This window comes from Bufo bufo, chromosome 2 (genome assembly GCF_905171765.1).
Source record: "Bufo bufo chromosome 2, aBufBuf1.1, whole genome shotgun sequence".
NCBI lineage: Eukaryota > Metazoa > Chordata > Amphibia > Anura > Bufonidae > Bufo > Bufo bufo.
The window spans coordinates 779,394,545-779,407,842 of record NC_053390.1 but is presented as its reverse complement, the minus strand read 5'-3'; the positions used below and the strand labels follow the sequence as shown (position 1 = coordinate 779,407,842).

General features: G+C 44.6%; 1 protein-coding gene across 1 annotated transcript in view; it reads right to left on the bottom strand.

Annotated features, from left to right (window-relative positions):
• Positions 1-5,267, bottom strand: part of SORCS2 (sortilin related VPS10 domain containing receptor 2) — an 894,852-nt gene extending 889,585 nt beyond the window's left edge. The window contains exon 1 of the mRNA XM_040419144.1: positions 4,968-5,267. Coding sequence (XP_040275078.1) covers positions 4,968-5,261 — 294 coding nt within the window. The 5' untranslated portion in view covers positions 5,262-5,267. The remainder of the gene's footprint in view (positions 1-4,967) is intronic.
• Positions 5,268-13,298: the final 8,031 nt, after the last annotated feature.

The following is a 13,298-nucleotide window of genomic DNA, read 5'->3' as shown; positions in this document are numbered from 1 at the left end:
CCAGGGTATATAACTCTGACAGTATACAGACATGTACCAGGGTATATAACTCTGACCGTATACAGACATGTACCAGGGTATATAACTCTGACAGTATACAGACATGTACCAGGATATATAACTCTCTCAGTATACAGACATGTACCAGGGTATATAACTCTCTCAGTATACAGACATGTACCAGGGTATATAACTCTCTCCGTATACAGACATGTACCAGGGTATATAACTCTGACAGTATACAGACATGTACCAGGGTATATAACTCTGACCGTATACAGACATGTACCAGGGTATATAACTCTGACAGTATACAGACATGTACCAGGATATATAACTCTCTCAGTATACAGACATGTACCAGGGTATATAACTCTGAACGTATACAGACATGTACCAGGGTATATAACTCTCTCAGTATACAGACATGTACCAGGGTATATAACTCTGACAGTATACAGACATGTACCAGGATATATAACTCTCTCAGTATACAGACATGTACCAGGGTATATAACTCTCCCAGTATACAGACATGTACCAGGGTATATAACTCTGGCAGTATACAGACATGTACCAGGGTATATAACTCTGGCAGTATACAGACATGTACCAGGGTATATAACTCTCTCAGTATACAGACATGTACCAGGGTATATAACTCTGACCATATACAGACATGTACCAGGGTATATAACTCTGGCAGTATACAGACATGTACCAGGGTATATAACTCTCTCAGTATACAGACATGTACCAGGGTATATAACTCTGGCAGTATACAGACATGTACCAGGGTATATAACTCTCTCAGTATACAGACATGTACCAGGGTATATAACTCTGACCGTATACAGACATGTACCAGGGTATATAACTCTCTCAGTATACAGACATGTACCAGGGTATATAACTCTCTCAGTATACAGACATGTACCAGGGTATATAACTCTCTCAGTATACAGACATGTACCAGGGTATATAACTCTGACAGTATACAGACATGTACCAGGGTATATAACTCTGACAGTATACAGACATGTACCAGGGTATATAACTCTCTCAGTATACAGACATGTACCAGGGTATATAACTCTCTCAGTATACAGACATGTACCAGGATATATAACTCTCTCAGTATACAGACATGTACCAGGGTATATAACTCTGGCAGTATACAGACATGTACCAGGGTATATAACTCTGACAGTATACAGACATGTACCAGGGTATATAACTCTGACAGTATACAGACATGTACCAGGGTATATAACTCTCCCAGTATACAGACATGTACCAGGGTATATAACTCTGGCAGTATACAGACATGTACCAGGGTATATAACTCTGGCAGTATACAGACATGTACCAGGGTATATAACTCTGACAGTATACAGACATGTACCAGGGTATATAACTCTCTCAGTATACAGACATGTACCAGGGTATATAACTCTGACCATATACAGACATGTACCAGGGTATATAACTCTGACAGTATACAGACATGTACCAGGGTATATAACTCTGGCAGTATACAGACATGTACCAGGGTATATAACTCTCTCAGTATACAGACATGTACCAGGGTATATAACTCTGACAGTATGACATGTACCAGGGTATATAACTCTGGCAGTATACAGACATGTACCAGGGTATATAACTCTCTCAGTATACAGACATGTACCAGGGTATATAACTCTCTCAGTATACAGACATGTACCAGGGTATATAACTCTCTCAGTATACAGACATGTACCAGGGTATATAACTCTCTCAGTATACAGACATGTACCAGGGTATATAACTCTGACAGTATACAGACATGTACCAGGGTATATAACTCTCTCAGTATACAGACATGTACCAGGGTATATAACTCTGACAGTATACAGACATGTACCAGGGTATATAACTCTCTCAGTATACAGACATGTACCAGGGTATATAACTCTCTCAGTATACAGACATGTACCAGGGTATATAACTCTGGCAGTATACAGACATGTACCAGGATATATAACTCTCTCAGTATACAGACATGTACCAGGGTATATAACTCTCTCAGTATACAGACATGTACCAGGGTATATAACTCTCTCAGTATACAGACATGTACCAGGGTATATAACTCTCTCAGTATACAGACATGTACCAGGGTATATAACTCTGGCAGTATACAGACATGTACCAGGGTATATAACTCTCTCAGTATACAGACATGTACCAGGATATATAACTCTCTCAGTATACAGACATGTACCAGGGTATATAACTCTGACCGTATACAGACATGTACCAGGGTATATAACTCTGGCAGTATACAGACATGTACCAGGGTATATAACTCTGGCAGTATACAGACATGTACCAGGGTATATAACTCTGACCGTATACAGACATGTACCAGGGTATATAACTCTGACCATATACAGACATGTACCAGGGTATATAACTCTGGCAGTATACAGACATGTACCAGGGTATATAACTCTGGCAGTATACAGACATGTACCAGGGTATATAACTCTGACCGTATATAGACATGTACCAGGGTATATAACTCTCTCAGTATACAGACATGTACCAGGGTATATAACTCTGACAGTATACAGACATGTACCAGGGTATATAACTCTGACCGTATATAGACATGTACCAGGGAATATAACTCTGGCAGTATACAGACATGTACCAGGGTATATAACTCTGGCAGTATACAGACATGTACCAGGGTATATAACTCTGACAGTATACAGACATGTACCAGGGTATATAACTCTGGCAGTATACAGACATGTACCAGGGTATATAACTCTCCCAGTATACAGACATGTACCAGGGTATATAACTCTGGCAGTATACAGACATGTACCAGGGTATATAACTCTGGCAGTATACAGACATGTACCAGGGTATATAACTCTGGCAGTATACAGACATGTACCAGGGTATATAACTCTGGCAGTATACAGACATGTACCAGGGTATATAACTCTCCCAGTATACAGACATGTACCAGGGTATATAACTCTGGCAGTATACAGACATGTACCAGGGTATATAACTCTGGCAGTATACAGACATGTACCAGGGTATATAACTCTGGCAGTATACAGACATGTACCAGGGTATATAACTCTGGCAGTATACAGACATGTACCAGGGTATATAACTCTCTCAGTATACAGACATGTACCAGGGTATATAACTCTGGCAGTATACAGACATGTACCAGGGTATATAACTCTGGCAGTATACAGACATGTACCAGGGTATATAACTCTGACCGTATACAGACATGTACCAGGGTATATAACTCTGGCAGTATACAGACATGTACCAGGGTATATAACTCTGGCAGTATACAGACATGTACCAGGGTATATAACTCTGGCAGTATACAGACATGTACCAGGGTATATAACTCTGGCAGTATACAGACATGTACCAGGGTATATAACTCTCTCAGTATACAGACATGTACCAGGGTATATAACTCTCTCAGTATACAGACATGTACCAGGGTATATAACTCTGACAGTATACAGACATGTACCAGGGTATATAACTCTCTCAGTATACAGACATGTACCAGGGTATATAACTCTGACAGTATACAGACATGTACCAGGGTATATAACTCTCTCAGTATACAGACATGTACCAGGGTATATAACTCTCTCAGTATACAGACATGTACCAGGGTATATAACTCTGACCATATACAGACATGTACCAGGGTATATAACTCTCTCAGTATACAGACATGTACCAGGGTATATAACTCTCTCAGTATACAGACATGTACCAGGGTATATAACTCTGGCAGTATACAGACATGTACCAGGGTATATAACTCTGGCAGTATACAGACATGTACCAGGGTATATAACTCTGGCAGTATACAGACATGTACCAGGATATATAACTCTCTCAGTATACAGACATGTACCAGGGTATATAACTCTCTCAGTATACAGACATGTACCAGGGTATATAACTCTCTCAGTATACAGACATGTACCAGGGTATATAACTCTCTCAGTATACAGACATGTACCAGGGTATATAACTCTCTCAGTATACAGACATGTACCAGGGTATATAACTCTCTCAGTATACAGACATGTACCAGGGTATATAACTCTCTCAGTATACAGACATGTACCAGGGTATATAACTCTGGCAGTATACAGACATGTACCAGGGTATATAACTCTCTCAGTATACAGACATGTACCAGGGTATATAACTCTCTCAGTATACAGACATGTACCAGGGTATATAACTCTCTCAGTATACAGACATGTACCAGGGTATATAACTCTGGCAGTATACAGACATGTACCAGGGTATATAACTCTCTCAGTATACAGACATGTACCAGGATATATAACTCTCTCAGTATACAGACATGTACCAGGGTATATAACTCTCTCAGTATACAGACATGTACCAGGGTATATAACTCTGGCAGTATACAGACATGTACCAGGGTATATAACTCTGACAGTATACAGACATGTACCAGGGTATATAACTCTGACCGTATACAGACATGTACCAGGGTATATAACTCTGGCAGTATACAGACATGTACCAGGGTATATAACTCTGACAGTATACAGACATGTACCAGGGTATATAACTCTGACAGTATACAGACATGTACCAGGGTATATAACTCTGACCGTATACAGACATGTACCAGGGTATATAACTCTGGCAGTATACAGACATGTACCAGGATATATAACTCTGACAGTATACAGACATGTACCAGGGTATATAACTCTGGCAGTATACAGACATGTACCAGGGTATATAACTCTCTCAGTATACAGACATGTACCAGGGTATATAACTCTGGCAGTATACAGACATGTACTCTGGCACATTCCCCTTGCACAGGTGGGTACACCTCAGCCCTGGCACTACATGTGGCAGGTGGTCGCACTCACGCTGCTCTTCTCGCCGGTCCAGTGCACTATGGCTTGGTTGTGAGACGCATCCCCCTTGAGCACAAACGAGGTGCTGAGCAGTGAGAGGTGGTCGTGGCTGGCAGCCCTCCCATAGCGCCCAGCGGCGGCGGCAGTATCCTCCTCAGTGACCCCATTTCCATCACTTCTGCCCCCAGCCTCCTGTAGGGTGCCCGCGCTGGTCCGGCTCACCCAGCCCGCGCCCTGGACCAGCTGCACCAGCAGGGAAAGGCTGGCAAAGCGCAGGATGCCCATAGGAGGAGGAAGAAGTGGCATGCTCCTCTTCTGGTGTGGCTAGTGACAGGCTGGGGATGTGGACGGCAGATAGGGAGACACTGGGAGAGAGAGGGTGGGATTGCAAACAAAGCAAGGTTTTTCCTCCTTACATTGGATAACACTCAGCTTTCACAAGTCAGGCTGTCACTGGGAGAGGAATGCGGGCGCCATCTGCTGGTGAACGAGTGCCAGCACATGTACAGTGCATCGCAGGATAACCTCACAGCACCTGGACCTTAGCAGGGTCGCGTTAACCCTTTAATGGTCACCTTTCTTCTGCTGCACTCCAAGGGTGTATTCACAGGTGGCAGATTGGCACTAAACATTTCTGCTGTCCCATTCATCTAAACAGGGGCATGCAGAAATCCATGCGCTTGAACAAATCAACTCTAAAGGTGATATATATATATATTTATTTTTTACAACCCTGTGGGCTTGGCAGCTGAAGACATCTGTGTTGGTCCCATGTACATATGTGCCCGCATTACTGAGAAAAATTAAGTTTTAATATATGCAAATGACCCTCTAGGAGCAACGGGGGCGTTACCATTACTCCTAGAGGCTCCGCTCTCTCTGCAACTGCTGCGCCCTCTGCTCTTTGATGGGCAGGACCAGGCAGTGTAAAGGTGACCATGCCTGGCCCTGTCATTCAAAGTGCAGGGATGTGGCAGTTGCGGAGAGAGCGGAGCCTCTAGGTGTAATGGTAACGCCCCCGTTGCTCCTAGAGGCTCATTTGCCATTAATAAAACATCACTTTTCTCAGCAATCCGGGCACATAGGAACATGGGACCAACACAGATGTCTTCAGCCAGGGCCGGTGCAAGGATTTTTGCCGCCCCAGGCAAGATAAAAATTGCCCCCCCCCTCCTTATCAGATGATCTGCCCATATCATGTTCCACCCCTTTCTCAGCATTTAAATTAAAAGAACTGCTATGTTTCCCTAAGGGTTAATCCAGCTTCTTGTAGCTGTCTCCCTGACAGCCGCTAGAGGTGCTTCCGCGATTCTCACAGAGAAAATTACAGTGGGAAGACGCGGAACATAGTTTTGAATGCGTGCGCATGCGCATTCGCAGCAGAGAGGAGGATCGGGGAGAAGAGTTCCCAGTGAGGGGTTTTAACCCCTTCAGCCCAGTGGGAGGGGGACACGAGGGTGCCCCACTCCTAACAACTATATAGTGCCAGGAATATGAGCTAGTTTCCCTGGCACTATAGTGCTCCTTTACCACCAGTACTGCACAGGAACAGGCTATAGACACCAGTACCACTACATTAAACTGTACTGGTTCTGGGACTATATGTCCTTTTAGGCTTCATTCACACGTCCGCAATTTCGTTCTGCATTTTGCGGAACAGAATTGCGGAACCATTCATTCCTATGGGGCAGCATGATGTGCTGCCCGGACACGGAATTGCGGATCCGCACTTCCAGGTCCACACTTCCGTTCCGCAAAAAAATAGAACATGTCCTATTCTTGTCCGCAATTGCGGACAAGAACAGGCATATTCTATTAGTGCCGGCAATGTGCGATCCGCAAAATACGGAACGCACATTGCCACTTTCCGTGTTTTGCGGATCCGCGGCTCCGTGTATCCACAAAACACTCCCCCCTCCCCCCTTGTCACTCTCTTCTCCCCCCTTCCCCCTTCTCACTCTCTTCTCCCTCCCTTGTCACTCTCATTCCCCCCCCCCCCCCCTCACCTCTAATGTAGCGTGGCCGAGCTCTGTTCGGTCCGCGGTACAGGAGCTTTTGTTTCCTGTACCCGGCCGGACTGAAAGGAAGTGCTCACTAAGTGCCAAAACCCACTTTTTAAGGACCAGTTCAGGTCTGAAGTCACTTTGTGGGGCCTACATAGTGGATACCCCCATAAATGACCCCATTGTAGAAACAACACCCCTCAAGTTACTTAAAACAGATTTTACAAACTTTGTTAACCCTTTAGGCGTTCCACAAGAATTAAAGGAAAATGGAGATCACATTTTTAAATTTCACTTTTTTGGCAGATTTTCCATTTTAATTCAATTTTTTCTTTAACACATCGATGGTTAACAGCCAAACAAAACTCAATATTTATTACCCAGATTCTGCGGTTTACAGAAACACCCCACATGTGGTCATAAAGTGCTGTATGGGCACACGGCAGGGCGCAGAAGAAAAAGAACGCCATGTCCCATTTCAAGCCCCCCTGATGCACCCTTACAGTAGAAACCCCCAAGAAGTGACCCCATTTTGGAAACTAGGGGATAAGGTGCCAGTTTTATTGGTACTATTTTTGGGTACATATGATTTTTTGATCATTCATTATAACACTTTATGGGGCAAGGTGACCAAAAAATTGGTTGTTTTAGCACAGTTTTTATTTATTTATTTTTACAGCGTTCACCTGATGGGTTCGGTCAAGTGATATTTTTATAGAGCAGATAGTTACGGACGTGGCGATACCTAATATGTATACTTTTTCTTATTTATTAAAGTTTTACACAATAATAGCATTTCTGAAACAAAAAATTATGTTTTAATGTGTCCATGTTCTGAGAGCTATATTTTTTTTATTTTTTGAGAGATTTTCTTATGTAGGGGCTCATTTTTTGCGGGATGAGGTGACGGTTTTATTGGTATCTTTTTGTGGGACATACACGTTTTTGATCACTTGGTGTTGCACTTTTTGTGATGTAAGGTGACAAAAATGGCTTTTTTTGACAGTTATTATATATTTTTTTATGGTGTTTATCGGACTGGGTCGATTATGTGATATATTTATAGAGCCGACCGTCACGGACGCGGCAATACCAAATATGTCTATTTTATTTTTTCTACTTTAAATTTTTTTTTTTTATTCCTTACTTGGGGAATTTATTTTTTTACATGTGAAACCTTTTTTTTTATTTTTTAACACTTTATTTTTTTATTTTACACTTTTCGTGTACACTGTACATTTCAAGTGACTTTTGAACAGTTAGTCACTTGATATACTGCTTATGATTGATGAACTGAACTAGTGATCCTGGAACAGGTGGTCACTAACTTGCTTTAGTCATTTGAACCGGAGTGACTCGAGACCCCTTCACTTATATGTCTTTTAAATCTGTGATTTTGCAATAGGTGGATACACAGGGGGTCCCTTGAGTCTTCTTGGGTAAAAAACAAGATCTCTGTACACTACCTGTGTAGCTATATTTTTGATACTTGAGAGCTACCTCTTTGCAGAACTTGATATGGTTGACTGATTGTGACATCTATATTTCAGCCAACTCAGTGACCGATACAATTTAAGGTTTTAGTCCCCTGAAGATTTGCTAACCTTCAAGGAAACGCGTCGGGACATTTTCTCATTGACTTGGGACTTATCATCTATTCCTGAGCATTTTTACCTATAATTACAGTAAAGTTGTTCAATTATAGGTCGCTATATGTTTTGTTTGTCAGTCCTTACTGCCCTCCTTTCTCTCATAATTGACTGTTTTTCCCCTAGTTAGGGACCACACTCTATCTTTCGGACAAAGCTGGGCAGTCCATGTTTAGGCAGGGCCATTTAGGGTCTGTGGTAGACTATGTGGAGTGTTGAGAAGTTAGGTTAAGGGACCCCTAGGGTTATTGACCCAGCAGTGTGTCCCTCTTACTACGCATCCTTTCTTCTCAAACTATCTTTATATCTATCCTTTCTAATTTTTTGGTCCATACCCCTCTCTCCGGATTGGCATTCGCCAGCGGAGATTTGTATGTAGCATCTTATGCACTCAGTCTACAGATTTTTTCTATATACTAAGGGCCCATTATTTTAATTTTTGATACTAATAAATGTTAAGTATTAATTCAGCAACCCACTACTGTGAAATTTCTATTGGATAAAGGGTTTAGCCCACTATAATAGCATCGGTTTGATCAAACCTTCCATATTGGTCGTGTTAAGCAATTTACACTTTTCGTCCCCCATAAGGTCATACAAGACCTCTGGGGGACATTTACTTCACTTTTTCTTTTTTTTTTTCACTGTTGATTTCTCCTGTAACTGGGGCTGACATAGTAGCCCCAGTTACAGGAGAAATACACCCCTATAGAGGCTGTACAGCAGCAATACAGCGCTGTACAGCCTCAGAGCAGGGCTGATCGAGGTCTCTGAGAGACCTCACACAGCTCCTGCACTCTCCGGTCCCGACGGTCACATGACCGCCGGGCCGGAACAGGAAGCGCATAGCGCTTCCTGCTCTGCGTATGCAGCGCTCCAGAAGGCAGGGACATCTGGGCACTGTCCCTGCCTTCTCTCTGGGTTGCCCTGTTGTCACTGACAGCGGGCAACCCAATCAGCAGCTGCACGATTGGCGTGCAGCTGCAGTTTCTGAACGGACGTTCTGGAACGTCCATTCAGAAATAGAGAACCACCTCCCGGACGTTTATAGTCTATGGGCGGACGGGAGGTGGTTAAGGTAGTTTTTTTAGGGAATTTATATTTGCGCAGAAATTAAAGGGCTTCTGTCACCCCCCATTTAGCAATTTTCAGTATCGGACATTAGCTATTTGCTAATGTCAGCTGAGTCCATATATATCACTCTTACCTCTCTCTGTGCTGTAATCTCTCTAAAAATCGTACTTTTATAATATGCTAATTACTTCACTACCAGCAAGTTGGGCGGATACTTGCTGGTAGCCGCCGCATCCTCGGACTATAAACACGCCCCCTCCTCCACTTGATAGACAGGGCCAGTGAGCGCTCTCCTCCTCCCGCTGGCCCTGTCTGCCCATGAAATCCCGCGCCTGCACCGTACCGGTCCTCATTCGGCGCAGGCGTACTGAGTGACGGACGCTCGCTTGCCAGCTCCTTCCTCAGTGCGCCTGCACCGATTACGTCACACTACACCCGGAAGAGAAGACTGCCCCGGCATCAGCGATAATCGGCAGTCTTCTCTAATGGGTGTAGTGTGACGTAATCGGCGCAGGCGCACTGAGGAAGGAGCTGGCAAGCGAGCGTCCGTCACTCAGTACGCCTGCACCGATCGAGGAACGTTGCGGCGCAGGCGCGGGAATTCAGCAGAAGACGGGGCCAGCGGGAGGAGGAGAGCGCTCGCTGACCCTGTCTATCAAAAGGAGATGGGGCGTGTCTAGAAGCGGCAGATGCGGCGGCTACCAGCAAGTACACGCCCAACTTACTGGTAGTGAAGAAATTTGCATATTATAAAAGTACGATTTTTAGAAGAAATAAGCCACAGACAAAGGTAGGACATGTATGATTGCACTCCGCTGACAGCAAATAGCTAATGTCGGTTAATGAAAATTGCACAATGGGGGGTGACAGAAGCCCTTTAATTGCCAAATTTTACTGGGCATAGCAAATACCGTGGGGGACACATTATGGCGCATGCCATAATTTGCAACTTTTTAAGGTTCTCGCCATTTTTCTGGTGTCAAGAAAGGGGTGGGGCTTAGGAGGAGGGGTGGGGCCCGTCACAACAAGAACTGGCGTCAGTTACAGCTGAATTCTACGCCAGCCCTTGGATGGTGGACATTTGAGTCTTTGGCGCACGGAGTGCCTTATATGAGCCTAATTTATTACAGGCATCTGCCTCTTGATAAATTAGTTGCGTCTTACTTCAGCGCACATCGCACTAGTGTATGGGAACGACAGTCTTTATAAATGTCCCCCAGTACATTCTGTAGCATCACGTTAATTGGTCACATGGCCTATGTGCAGCTCAGTCCTATTCAAGTGAATGGGCCTGGACTGCAATACCAAACACGGCCACTATACAATGAACGGCGCTGTGCTTGGTATGCTGCAAGGAGGCCACCGTCTCTTCAAATAGTTGATTGGTGGGGGTGCCAGGAGTCAGACCCCTGCCGATCTGATTTTGATGACCTATCCTAAGGCCTTTTTCACACGACCGTATGGCTTTTTCAGTGTTTTGCGGTCCGTTTTTCACTGATCCGTTGCTCCGTTTTTTGTTTCCGTTTCTGTTCCGTTTTTCCGTTCCGTTTTTCCGTATGGCATATACAGTGTACAGTAATTACATAGAAAAAATTGGGCTGGGCATAACATTTTCAATAGATGGTTCCGCAAAAATGGAACGGATACGGAAGACATACGGATGCATTTCCGTATGTGTTCCGTTTTTTTGCGGATCCATTGACTTGAATTGAGCCACATAACGTGATTTGCTGGCAATAATAGGACATGTTCTATCTTTCAACGAAATGGAAACGGAATGCATACGGAGTACATTTCGTTTTTTTTGCGGAACTATTGAAATGAATGGTTCCGTATACAGAACGCAAAAAACGGCCCGTAAACAGAAAAATAAAACGGTCGTGTGAAAGAGGCCTAAGGCATTTTCCGCTCTGCTTCCGCCATAGAGCAGTGCAGTGTCTCCATTTGTTGTGCAACTGCACCATCTAGTGGCCAGATCTCACCACTACAGTCCACATTAGGGCTGCACGATATGGGAATTTTGTGCAATTGCAATTAGGGCCCTAAAAATTGCGATAACGATATGCGATGCAATATTTTAAAGGGAATTGTGCTAGAGGTCTATTTGCTTGGATTTTCCCATATTGTCACGGCTGTATGTGAGCAACAAGAGCATACACAGTAAATAGAGCTACTGACCGGACCCAAACTAGGGAGGATAAAGGGTGACCCCTGTCAGACCCTCAAAGCTCTCCCTATGCTGCTAAAGCACATGCCCGGATCCAAATGGTGGAACGAGGCATGCCCGCGTACCTAAGACTGATGACCACTGTAACCCCTACAATAGTGGAAGGGGCACGGCCACGGGTGCCCTGCTCAGTATATGGAGGGAACCGGGGTCGCCTCAGATCCAGTCAGAAAATAAACAGATACACTACAATGTCTGCACACTTAGCTGAAGGAGCTGCAGCAGCAGAGAAGACGGATCCAAAGACAGCTGGCAATATCCGGAGTACTTGCTGCAGCAGAACACAGGTCCAGTGAAATGATAGCTTACAAGTGAAGATACTCAAGCAAGAGCTACAACTCAAATGAGAAATATAATCCACACCCTACAAAGGAGGAGGGGTGATTTAAAGGCATGGAAATCAAACGCAGGAGGAACAGCTGGGAGGAAGGAAACAGAAAGTAAAAACCTCATCACAGGGGCGGAGAAACAGAGCAGTGAGAACTCCTCCAAGCTCTAGTAGTGACATCATCACAGGGGTGGAGAAACAGAGCTGTGAGAACGTCTCAAAGCTCTGGTAGTGACACATATAAGCCGCTGACGCGGCTGGGTATGACATAGTTATGGGGGATCTGTGGATGGCACTGTTATGGGGGATCTGTGGATGATGCACTGTTATGGGGGATCTGTGGATGATGCACTGTTATGGGGGATCTGTGGATGATGCACTGTTATGGGGGATCTGTGGATGACGCTGTTATGTGGGGGATCTGTGGATGACGCTGTTATATGGGGGATCTGTGGATGACGCTGTTATGTGGGGGATCTGTGGATGACGCTGTTATGTGGGGGATCTGTGGATGACGCTGTTATGTGGGGGATCTGTGGATGACGCTGTTATGTGGGGGATCTGTGGATGACGCTGTTATGGGGGATCTGTGGAGGACACTGTTATGGGGGATCTGTGGATGACACTGTTATGGGGGATCTGTGGAGGACACTGTTATGGGGGATCTGTGGATGACACTGTTATGGGGGATCTGTGGAGGACACTGTTATGGGGGATCTGTGGATGACACTGTTATGGGGGATCTGTGGAGGACACTGTTATGGGGGATCTGTGGAGGACACTGTTATGGGGGATCTGCGGAGGACACTGTTATGGGGGATCTGTGGAGGACACTGTTATGGGGGATCTGTGGAGGACACTGTTATGGGGGATCTGTGGAGGACACTGTTATGGGGGATCTGTGGATGATACACTGTTATGGGGATCTGTGGATGACGCTGTTATGTGGGGGATCTGTGGATGACGCTGTTATGTGGGGGATCTGTGGATGACGCTGTTATGTGGGGGATCTGTGGATGACGCTGTTATGTGGGGGATCTGTGGATGACGCTGTTATGTGGG